This window comes from Desmodus rotundus, chromosome 8 (assembly GCF_022682495.2).
Source record: "Desmodus rotundus isolate HL8 chromosome 8, HLdesRot8A.1, whole genome shotgun sequence".
Classification (NCBI taxonomy): Eukaryota; Metazoa; Chordata; class Mammalia; order Chiroptera; family Phyllostomidae; genus Desmodus; species Desmodus rotundus.
The window spans coordinates 93,830,290-93,852,890 of NC_071394.1; the positions used below are offsets into that span (position 1 = coordinate 93,830,290).

Sequence of the window (22,601 nt, forward strand, 5' to 3'; positions counted from 1 at the left end):
GGGCCTTACTACTGGTATCTACAGGAGTGACCCGAATGGTTTGATCAGCATCCTCTAGGTTTGCAGACCCACAGTGGACAGGGGGTGTCTTTAACCTGCCAATCTGTGATCCTTCTGACCACCCTGAGGAACTGATTTAACCATAGTCACCTCCTTAAAGACCCTGTCTCCAAAGAAATATTCGGGGTTAGGGCTTCAACATATAATTTTAGGGTAACACGATTCAGTCCCTAATAGCCTCCATGATGCAGACATTCAGTTTTGACAAGAGCCTAGTTGCTTTTCAAAAGTGGTACACCTGGTAGGTATGCTAGGTTGGAGACACGTCTAAAACTCTTTCAGAGGCTCCAATCAGGCAAATCATTAGTCATAAATACTTGTAGCTCAAAGTGGTCCATTAGGGTTTGGGAACTCAACGGCATTAGCACTTTTTTACAAGTGGCACTTCCCTATCAGAAACTTGCTCTGGTACCTACGGGATGGAGAATTACAAGTATACAACACACCAATTTCTACATATATTCAGACGTAGAAGCAAAAACAGTGCACTAAATCAGCCCGAAGGTCCCCACCTACAATCTTCCCTTTCCCACAGTGAACCCTGCCCAAACCCCACACAATTGATTCAGGTGCTTCCATTCCCCATAGGACAGGGTGGGGGGATGAATGTAGCAACTACATCCAATGAGCCATAAAAGTCCGAGTCCCTTCCCTTCCCAAAGTTCAACCGCACACCCGGACTGGTGCAGCCTTTCATTGCCCTTAGGGACGAGGATACTTGGCTACACACCTAAGCAACACAGCTAGAACACCCAAAAGAATTCTGAAAAAGAAAAATTTACACGGATACCACCCAGTGCTGGTGAGGTGGGGACTCATCCACTGCTGGCGGGAATGCAAAATGGTTCAGCCACTTTGGAAGCAAGTTTGACAGTTTCTTACAAACTACACATACACTTAGCATACAATCCAGCAATTGCACTCGGTGTTTACACAACACCTTGCACTTTGTTCATAATTATAATATAATTACATATAGCACTTTATTTATAACTGCCACAACTTGGAAGCAACCAACATATCCTTCAAATAGGTGAATGGGAAGTGAACAGCAGTAATCCATACAATGAAATACTACACACAGCACTAGAAAAGTGAGCTCTCAAGCCACAAAAGAACATGGCGGAACCTTACATGAACACTGAGCGAAAGAAGCCAATCTGAAAAGACTACATACTGTGTAGCTGATCTGAGTACACGCTATACACCTGTAGTCCTCAAGACAATGCGTTATTAATGAAAAGACAGACATACAGGTATCAGCGGATGCTTTGTTGTTGCTCTACCAAAGTTTGCAAAGGAAGTTGATTTTTCTCTTAAAATCAGACTGCAGCACAAGTTAAATTACACATAAAGTAAGTTTGAAGGATGCTTCACTGCAAATGCACAAACACAGCAATAAAACACATCTGGTTTAGGCCACCCCACTGAGCTAGGGTGGACCCCCACCCGAAATTTGGTTTCCTTGTTGAGACGGACGACAGGATGCACACACCCCGAGGGTATGTGTCAGTGTGATTTATAATAAGAAATACATATATTTGGTCTCCCTCCCGACAGAGCTCTTAAAGCCCTTGGAATCCCCTGTGATGAGAGGGATTAAAAGTGTCTTTTGTTACATTTACCAGGTGGTTTTGGAAAAGCAGGTAAGGACGGAGGCTGCGTGCGGGGAAACCAACCTTGTGACTCAGCCCTACCTCAAGGAAGAAAGGGGCCAGATATGGAGTCCAATCATCAATGGCCAATGACCGAATCAACCGTGCCTATGTAACGAAGCCTCCATAAAAACCCGAGAGGACAATTTAGAGAGCTTCAGCGTGGGTGATACATGGAGATTTGAGGGGAGCAGCACACCTGGAGCGGGCATGAAAACAGCCCTTTCCCCAGACCTTGCCTCATGCATCTCTTTTATCTGGCTGTTCCTGAGTTGTATCCTTTTATAATAAACCAGTGATCTAATGAGTAAACTGCTTCCCTTAGTTCTATGCGCAATTGTAGCAAATTAACTGAACCCAAGAAGGGGGTAGTAGGAAACTCCAACACATGCCTGGTAGGTCAGAAACCCAGGTGACAATCTAGACATATGACTGGCGTAGGAGAGGGTGGAGCTAGTTTTGTAGGGCTGAGCCCTGAAACTGTGAGACTTGATGCTATCTCCCACTGATAGTGTCAAAATTGAGTTGAATTACAGGACGCCCAGCTGGAATCCTAGAATTGTTTGTTGGTGTGGAAAAACACCCCCGCCCCCAATCAGAACTGGTACTGTAATAGTGAAGAATCATAACTCACCCCACAATTCTTTTGACATTGTTTCTGTAAGTGCTGACTCTAATATGTAGCTTGTAAATAAAGAGCATGTTTATCTAAGAATCCTAGGAACTAACTTCAAAAGATACAGACTCTGACCTTCAGTCATCCCAGCTCTGGGAGATTTGATGACTTTCAACCATAAAACCAGGATGACAAAAACCAGGATGCCACACACCAGACCACTGCTTGACCAGTTTCAAGGTCCTTATCGGAATGGACTGGGCTGGGCTGCACCCAGAGAACATCTCAACCCCCTCCCCTTGATCTCCTCGTTCTGTCCCCCTCTCTCCTTATAAAAACCTCTGCCTGCACGGAGATGTGAAGATGGGCTTTGAGACAAGAGTCCCCATCTTTTCAGATTGCTGGCATCTGAATAAACCACTTCCCTTTTCACCAGCACCTGTGTATGAGCTTGGCTTTCGGGGTAGCAGGCAGCCGACCCTGCATTCAGTCACAGTACCCAAATCACAGTATGAAAAGACTTACTACTCACATAAAAAGGCTTTTCTGGGGAGAGCAGGGCAGACTTCCCAGGTCAGTCCGATAACGGAAACTAGCCTGGGTTCTTTATGGTGGTTGGTGGGTGGGGTCAGAGGGAGGGTCCCATGCACAGAGAGGGGCACGCAGTTTGCCAGGACCAAAGGAGGGAGCACCCAGGATTTCCTATCAGCTTTCCCAGATGTGAAACAGAAGAGGAAGAGAATGGGTTAATACCCAAAAGCTGTCAGCAAACAACAAAATAATGGAATCAGACTCCTTATTACAGGGTGCAAACTGGCGGAAAACTCAGTCCCGGCACTCACTGTGCAGTGCCGTCCACAGCTGTGGCCGAGCGGGAAAAGCACTCGACTTGGGTCTAGGTGATTCAAGACCATTCACCATTCCTCTGGGCTCAGATTTCTCATAAAACAGAATGAATAAAGTTCTTCTCTACCCTGCAATCACAGGGACTAAATAGTAAAATGAACATCAAAGCACCTACTCAGGGGACTAGCACATATTAGGAATTTGATAGATGTTAGTTAAATGACATCTGTCTTCTCTAATACTAAGAAGCAATTTTTGTGGATTTTAATAGTATTTACTTTCTAGAAAATGGCACAAAGGAAAGAAAAATGCATCAGCCAGCACGCAGCCTCCCTTGTGATAAACCCATTTCTCTGTCTAGATAAAGGTCTATGAAGAAGGATAGGTCTCTTTGGTTTTACCATCAGATATTAGAAAACTCTTTAGTTCCTTTCTAGATAAACACAAGGGAGAATCTACATGCGTTATGAGAGAACTGGTATCCAGAAAGTACCGGTATCACAGACAAGAGGCACAAGCTAAATCTGAGAAGAGGAAAGCAGAAAGGATAATAAATGTTTCCAGAAATGACTGCGTAGATTCAGGATGGGAAGCCATAGTTTAATGGCAGCAGAGGATACTAGGTTCGAAAGGAAGGGACAAGGAGACGGTCGATAAGCAAAGAGACTGAACTTAAGGTTTTGTTAAGTCAAATAAGCAAGACAAAATCAGAGAGAGAACTGTGGACGGATTCTGCATTGCGTCACTTACCGCATATAGCACTCGGCGCACCACTTTAAAAGGAACATGAACAGGAAGACCAGAGCTTGTATAGCAAGCCTGAGACTTGCAGAGCCAGGGAGCTTCCCGGGTCCTTTTGTCTCAAGGAATCATCCTTTCCATTCATTATAGGCAGGCCATCGATGAATACGTCCATTGTCTGGGGCAAGTCCATGGCCCACTCTGTTTAGCCTGGTTGGCTCTCTACCCACAAACAGGGAGAAGCCAGGCCCATCAGCAGTAATTTTTTGATGGACTTTAGCTCCTTGTTGCTCCTAGGTCATTTCCCTTCCCATCATTTTATTTTTACCTAATTTGTAAAGGTTTCTTGGGGTTTGTTTTCCTTTATCTTTTTTGCTTTGAGTATTTTAGGGCTCTGTTGTGAGGTGTGTATGTGCTTACAGTTACTATATCATCTTGATGGATTGATCATTTTAACACTATAAAATTACCTTTGTCTTTAGTTACACTTTTCATTTTGTTTTTTTTTAATAAGAAAAATCCACTCTGCTAATCTCCGCCTTTTAATGGAGTACTCACTCCATTTATGCTTATCAGTATTTACCGATAAGGCAGGATTTATAAGCTTCATTTGTGATTTGTTTTCTACAGCGGTCATGTCATTTTTTGGTTCCTCTGTTCGCTGCCTTCTTTGGTGCTAAACATTTTCTAGTGCATCGCTGTGCTCCCACTGTCATTTCTTTTACTATATTTAAATTTTTATTTCCTTAATGGCTGCCCAGGGGAATATAAAGAATTAATTTAAAAGTCTAGTTCAGATTAACACCAACCTAATTTCAATAGTATATAAAAATATTGTTCCTAAATAGCTTCTTCCTTTCTCCTTTTTTTTTGTTTTGCTATTATTGTCATACGAGTTATATCTTTTTACATTGTATGACCATCAACACATATGTAATCATTGCTTTTTGTAGTTGTCTTTGAAGTCAGGCAGGAGGGTTACAAGATAAATACACCTGTACTGTCTTTTGTATCTCCCTGCACTTTCATGTCTGTCGTTACTGGTGCTCTTTGTGTCCTCGTGAGGATCCAAGCATCCACTGTCCCTTCACTTCAGCTCAAAGACCCCCTTTAGTATTTTTTATAGGACAGATTTCCTAGTGACCAATTCTCCATTTTTCTTCCCCTGGAAAGGTCTTAATTTCTCCTTCATTTTTTATAAAAATTTTATTTATTTATCTTTAGACAGAGGGGAAGGGAAGGGAAGGAAAAAGAGCAGGAGAGAAACATCAACATGTGGTGGCTTCTCACAAGCTCCCTAGTGGGGACCTGGCCCACAGGCATGTGCCCTGACTGGGAATTGAACCAGCGACACTTTGGTTCACAGGCCAGCACTCAATCCACTGAGCCACACCAGCCAGGACTTCTCCTTCACTTTTGAATAGTTTGCTAAACATAGAATTTTTGGTTGACAGCATTTTTTCTTTTAGTATTTTAAAATGTCATCCCGCTGCCTCTGGCTGGCCCCTATAGTTTCTGATCAGAAATCACCAGATTCCTTATAAGTAATGAGTTGCTTGTCTGGTGCTCCTTTCAAATATTACTGACTTTGACTGAGTCCACTGAGCATCTCACATGTATAGATTGTTTTTCATCAAAATTAGGAAGTTTTTAGGCATTATTTCTTTACATATTCTTTCTGCTCCTTCCTCTTTCTCCTCTCTTCATGGGACTTCCATTTCACAAATGATGGCATGCTTGCTGGTGTCCCACAGCCCTGAGGCTGTTCATTATTCTGCATCCTTTTATCTTACTCTTCTTCAGACTAAATAATTTCAATTGATCGATCTATCTTCAAATCTGCTGATTCTTTCTCCCACCTGCTCACATCTGCTATCGAGCCTCTTAGTTAATTTTTCATTTCAGCTATTATACTTTTCAACTCTGGAATTTGTTTTTTTCAAATATTTGTATTTTATATTGTAATTCTCTCTTTGGGAGACACTGTTCTCATACTTCCCTTTAGATACCGTTTCCTTTAGTTCTTTGAACATACTTAAAACAGCTGATTGAAAGGTCTAGCAGTCCAATGTCTGAGCTTCCTCTGGGACATTTTTATTGGTTGCCCCAACCCCCACCCACAGTGTGTATGTAGAATCTTGTTTCTTTTTAAGTCTCATAATTTGGGGGGTGAAAACCAGACATTTGTAACAATCTGGAAATCAGATTCTATTTCCCTAGGGTTTGTTGATGTTGGTATTTGCTGCCATAGTTTATTGACTTTCTCACCCAATCCTGTAAACATGCATTTTTGTTGTTGTTGTTGTTGTTGTTGTTGTGTGTTGACAATGAAGTGTCTGCTCGGTTAGCGTACTGACTGGGTATGTTTCCTTAGTCACCTGGCACGGATGTAACACAAGACCCCTTGCTAAACCAGTCTTCACCAAAGGGCTCTGTGTGTGTTTTAGGGCATGTATTCAACACTCAGCTGACATTCTGGCCCAGAAAGATCTACACACCTGACTGAAGACACCGCAGATGTAGCTAACTGAGAACTGGTGTTAAAGGTAGAGCAATGAGCTGGTGGACAGTGTGCACTATGGGACTGGACACTGAGGAAGCCACACCTCTACAGGAGCCTGGCCAGTGAGCTCACTGCAACCAAGAGGCAAAACCCCTTCCTTTCACAATGTTTCCCCAGAGCTCTCTACTGATAAAGCTTAATATCAAAAGAGCTGGCAAAAAAAAAAGATATTTAAAGGGCCCAGTTCAATTTTCACAGAGCAGGCAAAAAAGACGAATTTGGGGATGTGAGGTAATAAACCAATAACTGGTACTGGAGCGCTGAAACTTCACACGGGAAATCCAGTTACCCTGCTGGAAATACCATATGGAGAGAACATGGAGAGAAGCCACACGGAGAAGAACATGCTGGGAGCTCAGTGAGGGGAGGGCTGAGCCCCAGGTTCTCCTCCAGTTGGCATCTTCCCATACCTAGACTGGGCTTGTCACAGCAGAATGGCTGTTCCAAGAGGAAGCATCCCTAAGAGCATATTCCAAAAGGACAAGACCCACTGTGCAAATGCTCATCAAGCTTCTCCTCACACCACATGGCCAAGTCCAGAATCAGGGTGGGCCTCACAGTCTGAATCCCAGGAGGAATGGTTCATTGAGGCATGGCGGGGAGGGAGCAGTAGCACCATCAAAGTAACCCTAACTCCCCAGTGATTCAGTTATAACAATTCGTCAAGCTACATACCTAAGATTTGTCCACTTTAATGTACGTATGTTTAACTTCGATAAAGTTATGACCCCAAAGAAAGAAACCAAATTATTAACAGTCCTCCATTAGAACATACGACAGGCTTATAATGCATGCAAATGACTCCTCATGGAGTTAAGATGAAATACAGATCACCAACAGAGAAAATAATTCTTCCTTTTCTGACTTTGTAAGACTATCAGAGAAAGCTATTTCCTTAAATTTTCTTCTTGAGGCACTACAAGATAAAGAGTTTAAAAGGTAAGTGGGCAACTCTTATCCACTCAGGTTCTTGAAGCCATGTAACCATGTCACTAATGCCTGGAACCTAATACTGAGCTCATTCAGATCCAATAAACACTGACTGACACATTCAGTCCCACAGATGCTTGCTGAGTGCCCACTGTGGGCTACCCAGGCACTGTGCGAGATGCCTGCGAGTCAAGGCCCAACGAGCATGCTCTCCGGAAAGGTGGTCAGGGATTAAGTGCAGAGTGCTTCAGGAGCAGGCAAGGCCTTCTAGTGGAGCTGTGAAGAAGGGATGGCAAGTCCTATCTAGATGAAGAAAGGGGAAAGGCGATGAGGGCAGAAGAGCAGGTGCAAAGGCACACAGACAACCTGGCATGACTCTCGGAGGCCACTGTGACTAGTTCAGCTTGGCTGCAACAGAATGGTGGAGAGGTTTTATATATAAGGAGTGAAATTCCACAAGCTAGCAGGTAAGCTAAGGCCATAACAGGGAGAGCTTGGATGCTAGGGAGTCCCTGAAGAACTTTAAAGTATGACAGAGAGAACATAATGTATTTTAGATCTCAGCGGCAGAATAAACTATAATGACTAGAGGCAGAAAAACAGTTGGATGGCTGCTGCTAAAAGCTGGAGGAGAGCAAAGGGCCTGTAGGAGGCTGTGGCACGAGGGGCTGACAGACACAGAGGCCATCTACAGCAGTGATACTCAAAGTGGGGGCCCCAGAAGCAGCGTCAGCAATACCTGGGAGCATGTTAAAAATGCACACTACTAGGCCCACCCCAAAACTACCGAATCAAAATCTCAGAATTGGGTAGAGCCCACTAATCTGTGTTTTATCAAGTCTTCTAGTTCATTCTGATGTATATTTAAGTATGACAACCACTTCTGTATAGGACTTGTAACTGACTGCACATGAGAGGTAAGGGAGAGCAAAAAGCTGAAAATGATTCCTAAGCTTCTGGCCTGAAGAGTAGGGCGGACTATCCCACTACCATTAACTGAGAGCGGGGACAGTGGGGGAGGAGCAGGTCTGGAGAGCAGGAACCTAGACTCCCACATCTTATGTATAAAGAAAATGAAATCTGGAAATATGAAATGACAAACCAGGACCGTTTTTTCTTCCTGTTTTCATTCTGTTCAATGTGCATATATCTTATGGTTCAAAATGGTACGAGGCACCAGTATTTACGGACATAACCCAAGACCACTCTGTAGAAAATAAGAAGTTTTTGCTGCTTATGAAATTACTGCTTTACAGGGAGCACTGTGTTGCTAGCAGAACCTCGCAAACATTTATGGAATTAGGAGAATGTGTTGGAACTGAAATAATATGTATGTCTTGGAACTAATATCTCAAATATGCCATTTGTGGTACCACAGAATATGCCTACGAATAAGACAGGCACTTGTAGAACCGCTGCATTTTGTTGAAAAGTAAAACTGCAGAGGTGTTTCCTGATTCTGCCTCTAAAGCTACGTTACGGCATAAATTTATTATTTATTTAGTTTTTAAAAATTTATTTATTTTGGCATAAGCTTATTTAAATGGTTGTGCATTCAGCTGAAATGAGAAGTCCTGGATTCTGTGGACCTTGACCTCATCAAGTTACCTCTCTGGAGCTCAGCTTCCTTCTTCAAAAAATAAAGGGACTGGACTGGATGAGCACTTACATCCTTCCAGCTTTAACATTTACTATCAAGTGATGGGGTTTGTTTGCTAAGGGTTTTCTTACAGTAATGACTTTAAGAAGTCTTCTTTTCAAGAACGGACTCAGCTCAGGAATTCTGGGCTACAGCTTGTCATAGGCATTGGTCAGGAAGATTCCAACACAAGAAAACAAAATTAGCTAAGGAGTGGCCTCCTCTCCCAGAATTCAAAGTTAAATAATGTTTAGGTGAAAATAATGCAGCAAAAATCTCAAACTCCCATAAAACACTAGATGAAACCACCAAACATCTCAACAGCCTGATAAACGCACTCACACTGTGCTCTGCGAATACACCACACTTCTCCATTTTCCCAGGGATTCGGTCACGAAACTACAAAATGTCAACAGCACAGCACACCTCTCCTTTGGAAAGACAGTGTACGTAGCTTAATGGTTGAGAGTGCTGACCTGACACACTAGGCTAGACTCTCACCTCACCACCTGGGGATTTACCCCTTTCAGCTTCAGTCACCTCATTATAAAACAGGGACAATCACACATCACAGTAGTGTTATGCTATTTAAATGAGATCACATATGTAAAGTATTTACTGTGGGTAAGAACTGGGTCGACACTGGGGCAACAATGTTGAACCTATGGAATGGCAGAGCAGATGGACAGTCACACGAATGTGCTGGAAACAGGGCATGGTGCTGTAAGGGCCTGTAACAGGAGGATGTGGTCCAGAGGGCAAGGCAGAGAATACTTCCAAGAGATGCACATCTTGAGCTTAGATGTGAAGATTGAGTAGGGGTAAACTAGGAGAAGAAAGACGAGAAGACCACTCTCCGCAGAGAGTCAAGCCTGTCCAAAGGCCCTGTGGTGGGAGAGAATGTGGCATAAAGAGAAGACCTAAGAAGTCTGTATCACTGGAGCAGAAAAAATGTGTAAGTGTGTGATAAGGCATGAGTCTGGAGAAGACCAGACCATATAGGACCTTTTAGGCACGCTGAAGAGTCCCTTCTAGATCCTAACAAGAGTAAGAGACTATTGACTATTTTTAAAGTGGAGAGATGAGTAACAGTGATTGGACTTTCATTTTGAAAAGATCACTCTCGCTGCAATAAAGAGCTTAGGTTGTAAAGAAGCCAGAAAATGTGGATAGACAAATTAGACACGATTTCTTGTTCAATCGAGACACATGGTAGCATGAATTAAGGTGGCGAGAGGCGTAGAATTAAATTGGTGGATTCCAGAGATATTTAAGAAGTAAAATCTGGCCCCGACCAGTGTAGCTCAGTTGGTTGGGCATCATACTGCAAAGCGAAAGTCACTGGTTTCGACTCCCAGCCAGGGCACATGCCTAGGTTGCAGGTCTGGTCCCCAGCCTCCAGTCAGGGTACACATGAGAGGCCACTGATCAATGCTTTCCTCTACCTCTCTCTTCCTTCCTTACCCTCTCTCTAAAAATAAATAAAATCTTTAAAAAACGAAGTAAAATCTGCAATACAGCCATAGATTGGACATATAGGCCCTAGAGAACAAGATGTCAAGAATGACAGTTTTGGGGGAGGGCATAAGAAACTGGCAGAAAAGGAACATCAGAAAAGGATGATGTTTTTATTTTGTTTTAAAATTTTTTTCAGGGGTGTTGAGAGAGTAGATACGGTCAAGTGTTTAGCTTTGCACATGTTGATTTTGAGGTGTCGTAGAAATATCTAAGAGGAGGCATCAAGTAGGTAGGAAAGATAAATTTTTAAGGAGATAAATTTAATCTTGACCAATATCAACAATCAACCTCGTAGAGCAAGAGGAAAACAGGGGGGTACTGTGTCTCGTAAGTCAAAGAAGAGAGCATTTTAAGAAAGGCGAAGAAGCTAATAGTAGTATCAAACACTGCTAAGAAGTCAAGGAAGATAAGGCCTAAAGAATGCCCTCTGGATTTAGCGATGAGGTCTTCAATGACCCGAGTGAAAGCTGTGTCAGAATGATGAGTCTGGCTGGATACGTGAAAGAGCAAGTAAGTGGGAGATTAGGGAATGGCGACTGCAAGTAGAGATCCTCTCTACATATATGTGACACACAGACATGGACACCGGTATGCTGCCTGCCAGCCAGAGGGAAAGGAGGGCCGGGGGACGAGGAGGAGGGCAAACGGGGGATAACCGGGGGCAGAAAGAGACTTGCTTTGGGTGGTGAGCACATGCCGCAGTGTGCACATGATGTTTTACAGAGACTGCATTGAAACCTGTATGACTTTATTAACCTGTATAGTTTTATTAACCAATGTCACTCAAATAAACTCAATTAAAAAAAAGAAAAGAAAGGAAGGAGAGACACAATGGGAGCTGCAGGATGAGAATAATGAGATGAGAGGTCGAGTGAGAGGGTTTTGTCTGTTGGTTGTGCGCTGGTTGGTTTTGCGATGGGAAAGATTTGAGCGTGCCCAATTGGAAAACACAGTTGAGAGGGAGAGGTTGCCTATACAAGACAGGAGGGACAAAGCCAAGTTGCTGACAAGAGAGCAGCAGTGAGGTAGGAGGGCTCAGCCTCCAACTGGGGTCAGGACCTCCATTTATTATAAAAGGAGGAAATGAGGACTAAATATGTGTAGGTGCAGGCAGATTCATACGCTGGAAAAGATAAAGGTTCCTATATGATGGCTTCTATTTTCTCTATAAAGGACAAGGTCTTCAGCTGGTGGGTGGAGACAGTTAACTGAGTTTTCACACGATCCCTGTGAAGAACAGGACAAAGAAGTGGTCACAGAAGCAGTACAACTGCTAGGCAATTCTGAGGGCCCATTCGAGGTATGTGATCATGAAATTATAGTGCAGTACATCTGCCCTGTCGTGCTACAGACCACTCCTGCAGGGGGAGGCTAATGAAAACATATCCTTTTTTTGCACCGTTAATGTCCTCTTTACCCACCAGTGGGACCTGGAATAGCCCCCTCCTCCCCACAAGCTTCATTTCCCAAATTGATTCATAAGTGGTATAGGAGAAGTGGAATTGCATTTATTCTACACTAAACATCTTATGACTAGGAACATCTAGAAAAGGATTAAAAGTTTCTAAAGACTCTGGAGCCAGTGCTTAAAGCCAAACTATTAACCACCTATTGGAACAACCTGTCTTCAGAGAAACAACTTCTGACAAGTATTCAGTGTTACCACACTGGGATTCCATTTCTAAGCAGGAATATATAGAAACCAGTAGTAAACTCCAAATCTTTACCTTGATGTGTATGAATTATCACTTTCTTAAATCAGAAAGCACAAATATTCTTTTCTTTGAAAATCAACTGTACAGAATTATAATTTCTCAGGTCAAAGTAGTACATGCTTATTTTTTGATTATGAGAACTCACTTATGTGACGCTTCCCAGGCTTCCTCTTCTTCCAGAATATCTCTTATGATGTCTGAACTGGAACTAAAAGGATATACATCAATATTGCCAGACAACAAAGACAGTATGATTCAATCAATATAAAATTCTAGAAAAGGTAAGCTAATCCATAGTAACAGTAAGCAAATCAGCAGACCAGGCTACCTGTGAGGGAGCTGGGGATGGGCAAGGAGGGCGACACAGCAGCAAAAGGAAACTCTGATTGTGGGGGTGGTTTCACAGTTGTGTACGTACGTTCAAACTCTTCCAAGTGTGTCCTTCAAATATCTGAAGTTTATTCTACAGTGATTTCAATAAAGCTATTTTTTTTAAATCTTTATAAATTAGCAATAATAATGAAAAAAATTCCAAATCTTAAATAAATCCCTCAACATAAAACCTGAATTCAAACAGTGTAAAGTCACAGCCTTTTCAATTGCCCACGGCAGCCCAAGATCAAATCGTGTCTTAGAAACTGCTCTTTAGTAATGAGATTCACAAGAGATGCTAAGTTCCTAAGTGGCTTATAATCCCTCTGTAAGCAAAGTAAGTAAAATTTAATTAATTTGCACTGTGCTAAAAAATGGAATTTGTTACAATGTAACCTGGCTTAAAGTACTGTGTATTTCTGGCCTATCTGTGCAGAGCGAACAAAATTATTGATATTATTATTTCTTTATAAGGTATTATTTCTTTATAAGAAAAAACTGTTTTAAGGTTTTAGCATCTTGTTCTTACCAAAATAAATTCCTACCAAATAAATATTTTTAAAAAAATATGTGTGTATCAATGTCAAAAAAGCATTTCTGTAGATATCCAAAGACAGAATGTCATGGGCACTGCACAGGTCAACTCAGAAGCAGCGGTGACCACGCCCGCGTGGAAAAGGCGAAAACAGAGGACACATTCTCAGGTGTGACAGGTTTGGAAATGCTGGCGTCTATCATATTTCCAATGCTACTCTAATAGATAAAAAGAGCTTAAAAATTATAAGGATTTAAAGTGCAAATGAATCATTCATAATTACTTCTGACAAATCATTTGAAAGCAATGTTTGCCTATGATGCCTGGGAAAAAAGGCAATTAACAGTCAACAAATACAGTTCTGTACCAAAAGTTTTATTCAGAGGATTTCCACCCAAACCCTGACACTCCAGGAGCTCTGTGTAGGGCCCCTCTGCCTGTGGTCCATGTGTGTAATGACCCACGTGTGGGGGGTTCGCATCACACTTCATGTAGAGTGGCCCTCTGATATAGTACACAATAGTCCTCAGGCTTTTCAGAATTAATAATTCTCAGACGGTGGTAGCAATACTTTTAGTATTTGTGGCTTGATAAAATATACAATGACAATGAAGCATTATAAAATTAGTAATACTTTTACTTTATATTTTATTCATTACAGCAGCACACGCACACATTTTTCAAACAGCAGTGCATGCATCTGTGAGACCCTGTTTCCCCCACAGATGGTTTTTGCTGTGCAATCACTCCTTCAGGCCCCGGGTGGGACCCCCTGATCAAGCCTATCGAGAGCACCTATGCCGCTGCTACCCTCTCACACTGAGGATGGCCCACTGCTCACCAAGTGCTCCTGAAAACAAAAACGTTAATTTATCATCAGCCATCCTCACCCTTGTGCACACTGGCTTATAACAACAAGCTTTGCCATTAAACGGCTAACTAAACTCAGTTTTTATCAGGAGGGAAGAGGGAAAAGCAGGAGGCCTTAAGGAGATCCATGGCCAATTTTACCAACTTTATTATTTTCCTAAGAGAAAGACCCACACAGCCACTTGCTAGGGAGGACTTAGACCCACTGCCAACCCTATTCCCACAGCGGCAGTCTAAACCTTTCCTATCCTAACCTTTGTTATTCCTTACTTTGGTGATAAATTATTCCAACTTTATAAAGAAAACTGGAGCTCCTTTAATGTAACTCTTTTGTTCCCTCTCCCTACTCAGGTTGTATCGATGCCCTCATCCATTCTTTTTCTGCATGGAGCAGCAATTTTCAACCAGTGTGCCACTAGAATTTTTAAAACATGCAGTACCTATTTAGTCAGGGGCACGGACCTCTTTCCCCTTAGACTGTCAAATAAAAAAAAAAAAAGAAAACAGCCATTCGGTGTGAATAAATCAAAATTATACTTATTCTTTTTGGTCAAATAGGCAAAAAATATATCTTTTGGTCTGTTGTAGAATTTCAGTTAATTGTGTGTGCCCTGAGATAAAAAGACTGAAAATCACTGGGACAGAGCAACACAGGGCTTCTCAACCATTTTCATTATTGCCCCACCCCACCCCCATCCCCACTAGTCTTTTTAGACAATTTTTCCTAATTATCCCTTCATGAAATTTTAATGCCACAAATGTAATGTATTTGTAAACACGTGTCGTACATATACTGTGCTTTATAGATAAAAAGAGTAAAATATTTTGGCCATCCCTGCCCCCAAGAACCAATTTCTATTCCCTAGGGGACAAAATTGCTCCTGTCGAAAACCCCTGAGTTAGAAGAATGGGATTAGGGGCTGGTCATGTTGCTCTGGGTCCTGGTAGGTATCACATAAGCTAGAGAAATGAAGTCAGCTTCTTGTTGGTACCTCCAAATGCGCACGTATGGGTTTTTTTTAACAGGAAGGTTACAAAGCATCCCTACCATTCCAGCTAAGTAAGCAGAATGGCCAAGCTTGTCAACTAACCTAGTAATCTGTGATCAATTTACCAAGCGGCCCTCAAATCACCAGTACAAATAACTGGATTGTTAAAGGAAAATATTTGCGGTACATTAATGACATAAATCTAAGAGGTTTTTGCTATGCGACCTCAGGAAAAACAGATGGTGGAGGAGATAGACAAAAACACATCTCAAAAGTTGCCTGCAATCTCCTGTTCCTCTGAGACTTCAGTGGCATGGACCAGGCAGACCACACAGCTCCATGACTGCCTCAGTCCTCACTACCCTGCCTTCTGCTCCAGCTCAGTTACTAACCAGAATGATAGCCAATCAGTAAAGTGACTGATACCAAGTTTGGGAGGTTTGGCCCTGGCCAGGTGGCTCAGTTGGTTGGAGTATCATCCTGTAGACCAAAAGGTTACAGGTTTGATTCCTGGTCAGGGCACATACAGGAGGCAACTGGTCAGGGCACATACAGGAGGCAACTGATCCATGTTTCTCTATTTCTTTCCCTCTGCCTTTCTCTCTCCCTGAAATTAATAAAAATATATACTCGGGTGAGAATTAAAAAAAAAAAAGTTTGGGAGGTTTAAAGTTTACCTAAAATGAAGTTTCAGGATTATCTGCTACATCTGCTGCTCCAAATCTAGCCACCGCCGGGGAAGGAAGTGTTGATACTAATACAATTAAAAATACCAGACGGAACTGTTCATTCCTTTTCAAAGTTGTGTACTTACTATATTCTACTCTTAAACCACGTTCCTGAAATTAAGCAAACAGTTTCACAAGTAGGATTTTACAAAGAGACTTGGACTATGGGGGCGTTAACAGTCAGTGGTACTAAAATTATCACTCTTAGATCTCTTCCTTGTGAATAGAAGTAAATAATATTTTTGAAGCCTTAGCCATTTTAATATGCTTTGGAGATAAAAATAATTCCTTTAATATACTTACAAGACATCTAAAAAAATCCTCCACAAGAGAAAATAATGACTCACTCTGGTCTACCTAGGGTCGAAGCATGCATAAATCTACACAGCGAAAGCTTTTAATTCTTGGACAAAGAATGTTTTCAGAGTAAACTGTAGCTTCTCTATTTTGGTTTGGAACATTCTGTTAAGCCAGGCCTTAAGAAGATGGATAAATATGAGGTCTGGTACATAAAAGTTATAGCTCCCTATAGAAGGTTGTTCATATTGTGCTCCCTAAACTATTATTATGCAGATTAAATACATGTGAGAAAGCCTTATCAGCAAAAAAACCCACAAAAAAACAAAAAAATAAAAACAAGAAGAAACAGCTTCTGGCTGGTATGGCTCAGTGGATCGCACACCAGCCTGCGAACCAAAGGGTCACTGGTTCGATTCCCAGTCTAGGGAACATGCCTGGGTTGCAGGCCAGGCCCCCAATACGGGGTGTATGAGAAGCAACCATGCATTGATATTTCTCTCCCTTTCTATAAATAAACAAATAAACAAATTAAAAAAAAAAAGAAAAGAATCTTGAAGTCTACAAAATTTCCAACCTCTGTTCAGGAAGATTCTGTTAGGTCAACCACAATTAGTATTTCATACCATTTTAAGCTCAAGGTTTCAGAAGCATAAGCTAAACTGGTTTTTGTTGGTTGGTAGATTGTTGGTCTTTGGCCTTGTTGGTCTTCCTAAAATACCTGTATTTCACTTTTGTCACTCTGACCAAACGTGCAGCACATCTTCTCAGGCAAAGGTAAGCACTATTTTTACATACTACTCCACAGCATCTCATTTCATTCCATTAGTCAAGATTTTACCCACAAAGCGGAAAAGTAACATGCCAAATACCTCTGGCAAAGGTATGGTTGGTAATACTGTCCAGAGGGAGAAAGCACAAATTTTAGCTTCAAAGTTAAAGTTTCAGCCAGGTGTCTTTCACTTATAACTTTGAGCAAGTTGCTTACTCTTTCCAAGTCTCAACAGCCTCACCGATAAAGTCAGGATAACGACACACGTGGTTCACCGAGATACTTCCAAAGTCAGGCAACAGAACACACAGAATGTTCCGCATATAGATTGGCACTAACAAGCGTTCGATACATGTCAGCTCCATTTTCATAAAACACATTTGAGTCTGAATTAGCTGAATAACTGCCTTAGCACTATGCTTCAATTTGGCCTAGGAAACCTGGTCACTACTGAGCTCTATTTTAATCTTTGATGTCCACTGTTTCTATGACACCAGGGTGCAAATTCATCAGAACTTGTTATTTGCCCAGCATGGCAAGCACACAGGGTACTGTGGGGTAAGAAAAATGCAAACATCTGCGATAAAAATCCTGTGGATTAAAGATTACTTAAAAGTGAGATTTTTTCTATTATCTTGTAGTTACTCCCCATTCCTTCTCGTAATTGTGGCATTAATTTGAACGTGGTTGAAAACAGCCAACTGAAAGAAACCCTCCTTCAGGACAGTCCGCTGGAGGGGTGACACGAGCACACAATGCCCACCAGACAACGGGACTTGAATAAATGCTGTGGTCACTACAAACCCCGCCTCAATCCCCCCTTTTGGTACTCCGTTCTGCGGGGTAAGCAAAAGTTTACACGCCAAAATGTTAACAGCAGGCTGACAATAACATATGCACTAGGAGAGCAAACACCCTAGGTTCAAAAAAGGAAAATCACTCCATGATGACAGTGACAGAAATTACCACTTTGTGAGCAACTACTTCCACAACCATGATAATTAGCTTATACGCACTACCTTTACATCCCATAAGCACACTAGGTTTTACCCCCCCTGACAGATGAACAATGGTGTGGAGAAATTTAAGTAAAAAAACAGGGGAGTGAATGCAAAACTCATCTTTCTATTACATCATGTTGCTTCAACCAGTGGTAGCAGAAAATGCTATTAATCCACGAGAGTTAATAATGCCACCTCCTCCAATGCGTTCGTTAGGAAGGTTCTGTCAGACAACATCAACAAGGCTCATGGGTAAAGCAAGGCTAAGAGTTTCTCTGCTCTCCACTAGATCTAGAAAAAGATAAAATGAAGAAATCTTCAAACACGAGAACAATTAACAGGAAGAACTTATTTATCAAGTAATACATGCTAAATCCTTAAAAAGAGAAGAAACCAGAAAACCAACTTAGTTTACATTCTTTCTATTCACTAACAATATATGACCATCTCATTTGCTTTTTAGAATCACCCAGGGAAATTAAAGGGCAATAAAAGCTATCGTTATATTTTATCAATGAGGAAATTGCAGCCCAGGGAGATTAACTCAACAAACAAGCACAAAGCCATGGCTAACCTGAACTCTGACAGTGGAACAAATAAGAATGACTGAGGTGCACGGATCTAATGGACACATACCCATCTCAAGGACTTAATGTCATAGTATCTTCGGTGAAGACACATTCCCCAGAGCAATGTCTTATTCATCCAAAGAGTAGACATCATGTAAGATGCAGTTTAAGCTCTCCTGAAAACCCAAAAGATATTTTCTCTAAAAAATTCTGACTAGCAAAATTTCCCATATTTTCTCTAAAAAATGTCAACAAAATTTACCACCTGAAACAACATGAACCATTTAGCTTTCAGGGGTAACCTGAAGTTCATAAATGTTCCCAGACAAAAGGCTACATAATAAAATACAAAACTAATGTGTATTAGCAGAAAAAGATTTTGTGGCAACATCAAATTCATTAAATGTCACATTGTAACAGTTAAAAATACAAGTGTAGCCCTGACTGGTGTGGCTCAGTGGACTGAATGGTGGCCTGCAAACCAAAGGGTCACCAGTTCAATTCCCAGTCAGGGCACCTGCCTGGGTTGCAGGCCAGGTCCCCAGTGTGGGGCATGAAAGAGGCAACCACACACTGATGTTCTCTCCCTCTCTCCCCCCTTTCCCTTCCCCCCTCTCTAAAAATAAACAAATAAAATAATCTTTAAAAAAACCCAAGTGTAATGTGTCAATATTCCAAAAGCAATTATAAGGATTTTTAAACACTACAAAGCTATCACTGAATTACAGAAAGATACTTACAACGTAGGTTACTGTTCAGTTACTTTGATGTTTTCTTTAGATACTGTTTTAATTTTACCAGAAACATAATCTTATGTAGCAATTTTTCTAACAAATTGGGTGTCCCCAAAATTATAAAATCCCATTAATGTGTCTCACCTTACTGCCTGCATCATCAAACTGTATTAACCAATTTATAACAATGACATTGATGAAGATACTGATGATTTCCAAAACCTCATTTTAAAGCACCTCTTTTTTGTTTAAAGTAGACTAATACATTTACATGGTTGAAAGTCAAAATGACATAAAAAGAAGTACACCAAGAAGTCTCACTTCTCCCTCTGTCCCAGCCAACCTGTTCCCCCTCGTCTCCAACAAGTAATCACTTATTAGTTTGGTTATTCTTCTGGTGTTTCTTTATACAAAGTAAACAAATATAAGTATACATCCTTTCCTCCCCTTTTAGAAAAATAAAGAAGAATGCTATCTATGCTGTTCCGAACTTTGGCCTTTTCATTTCCAAGCAAATCCTGGAAATCTCTCCATGTTAACAAAGAAATTTTCCTTTTTTAACAATCACATAGTATTTCATTGTGTGGATATACTGTAGTTTAATCAACCAGCACCAGGTAGTGAGAATGTGAGTAGGTCCTGGTCTTCTGCTGCTATAAACAATGACTCGGTGAACAGCCCCGTGTACAGGTCATTTGTGCATGTGTGTGGTGCAGGTGCATCTGTGGCACAAGCTCATCGGAACACTGGGTAAAAGGCAAGAACCACAGTACTTTCGGTTGATCTCATCAGATTCCTCTCCTTAGGGACTGTATCATGTAGCATTGCAACCAGTGATGGACGAGTGCGTTTGCCCATGGCCTTCCAGCAGAGTATGTTAGCAAATGTTAAGATTTTTGCCAACCTCAACAGGTGAGAAATGGATGTAATTAGCATTTTTCTTTCATCAAACTGTTCATGACTTTTGCCCATTTTTCTACTGAATTTATGGGTCCTTTCCTTCTCAGTCTCCAGGTGTGCAAAATGAATAGCTATTCTTGAATGTTTTTTTAAAAGGTTCTATTAAATGCTATAAAGGATAAGAAAATGTATTATTAGCATGTCTTCTTTCATTGTCAAACATTTGCACTAAGTTTTATCTGAAACTTAAACATTTTTAAAAAGATATATATTTGAAATTTTTCTCAGTGGATCAAAAAGAATTCCAAAGCAAACATCTATTACATGTATCTTCATTTTAATTCTGGTTGCAATCCAAAGCCGGATTTGTCTGATTTCTTTCTAGTACCCCGCACTGTCCCCTGTAATCAATGTGGGAACCGTGGCTAACCCCAATTAGCTGCCTAGTCTGAGCTGTACACCAGCAATTAGCATGCAAACAAACACCTTTTATCGGACTTTATCACCAGACTAATCTCATTTAAAATTCTTGTCCACAAATCTCAAATTTGTGGTCAAGACGCTACGGTCCTACAACACTTACCTGGCACGTTCTGTTTCTCACTCTCAAAAAGACTTTCTCAAATTGCCTACCCGCCATCCTAGCCCACTCTCAGCTGGTAAACCAGCCTCAACTCCATTAAGAAAATGAAAGCAACTAGGCAGGACCACCATTCACACAGTTGCTAAAGCCAAAAATTTAGGATTCACCCTTGATGTTGAGCTTTTTTTTAACTTGCTCACCACATCCCAACCATCTTCAAGTCCTGCCAGCCTTGATGAGATTAGCGTGTCTTCTGCACAGCAGACCAGCCTCAATATAATCTACTCAGCTGCCCATCCTGAGAACGCGCATTCAGCTCTGCAAATGTGGGATGCCTGGCCAATACCAACCACCCAAACCAGAGAAACCCAGTATCAAGTCCAGGTTTAGGCCATAAAATTCCGGTCTTATGGTCTGTTCAAGGAGGAGAACAACTTTAAAACCACCTTATATTGCTGGATTTTAGGCAGTGGACACTGAACCGCTCTGTAATTGTTTCCACATAAAATGAAGAGTTTGTCTAAATGACCAAGGGTATGAGAAATAATTATCACTCCCAACTTATATTTGCCCCAACTTTTAATGTTCTGATATATATTTTTAAATTTTCATTCATGCTGTTACCCATACAGGTAATAAATGGCTAATAAAATGTACTTACTAGGTAAGAAAAGGATTCCTAAGCACACATTAATGAAAACTCAGAGGCTTCTACAACCAACCTCTATAAAATCACCTAAAAAAATACCGAGCCTCTGCATCTGAGGCCTATCATGCTTTAACGCTCGCATCTCTCTGAGGTACAAGAACCACGTGCACTACTTATGTGGTAAACCAACCGGAGTCAGCAAAGTCAGCAGTTTCATACGTGCCCACGCTCCAGAATGTGACCATCTGCGTGGCAGTGAAGAGAACAGAGAAGATGTGCAAAGTAACACTGCCTGTCCTTCTGGCAAGGCAACCATAAAATGCAGCCCCCAAACCCAGGCATTCTGGATAGTAACACAGGGGCTATCAGGAATGATGCCAAGACAAGAAATGGAAACCAGCCTATCTCAGGGAAACGGGAACAAATGTTCACTCTATGTCTAATTGATATTTCAAACAACTCCATTAAAATGCTACTAATAAAGGAAACAATGGTGCCCAATACAAAAGTTCTGGTATAACTCACATTACAATGGGGAAAAACCTGGGCTGAGATTTACTGATTTCAATTTTATTCACTGAATGACTTAAGATAAAGTCACATCAGCTCTCTGGGCCTCTATTTCCCTACCTGTGATATGAAGCTACTATATTTAGTGACTTCTTGAGGTACCTTCTAACTTGAAAATGTTTTTATTTTATCCTAATGTGCCTTTTCCCCAGGTTCTAAGTTAGGTCTCCAAGGAGCCAGCCTAACATAGTTCCTCTGATTTAACATCTGTTCCTCTGATTTAAAATCAAAGGTAGTGGAGTTCTGGCCAAGATGGAGGTGCAGGTAGGAACACTTTGCTTCCTTGCACAACCAAAAAGAGGTTAACAACCAATCTAAAAACAATGAATAATCAGAACTGCCAGAAAATCAAACTACATGGAACTCCGACAACCAAGGAAACTAATGAAACATTCATCCAGACTGATAGGAGGGGCAGAGGACCTGCCACAAGGCAGTAGACTGCATGGGCGAGGCAGGGGCTGGCTGACTGGGAAACTAAAGACTAAAACCTCTCACTGTAAAATCCTGTGAGGGTTGCAAAGTTAGAAGAAACCCCCAGTCTCACAGGACAGTTCATTGGAAAGGGGGGCTAAAGCAGAGTGAGAAAGCGGTAGTGCTCCCTCTCTGACCCCCCCACCCCAGACAGAGCCACAATGCAGCAAAGAGGGTTGCCCGCCCTGGCGAATACCTAAGGCTCTGTCCCTTACAACATAACAGGTGCACTGAGACAAAGAAATATGGCCCAAGTGAAAGAACAGATCAAAACT

General features: G+C 41.5%; 1 protein-coding gene across 5 annotated transcripts in view; it reads right to left on the minus strand.

The window, feature by feature from the left end:
* Positions 1-22,601, minus strand: part of RAD18 (RAD18 E3 ubiquitin protein ligase) — a 111,765-nt gene that overhangs the window by 12,804 nt on the left and 76,360 nt on the right. For 3 of the 5 annotated variants that reach the window (XR_011651538.1, XR_011651540.1, XM_024556482.4), the window contains exon 12: positions 12,429-12,491. The exons of 1 other annotated variant lie outside the window; for it this stretch is intronic. Coding sequence is in view for 2 of the 4 variants with exons in the window: in XM_024556482.4 (XP_024412250.1) it covers positions 12,429-12,491 (63 nt within the window). In the remaining 2 variants the exon portion in view is untranslated. Of the gene's footprint in view, positions 1-7,599; positions 11,796-12,428; positions 12,492-22,601 lie in introns of those variants that run through there. One more of the 5 variants, XM_053929575.1, reaches the window with a different exon arrangement.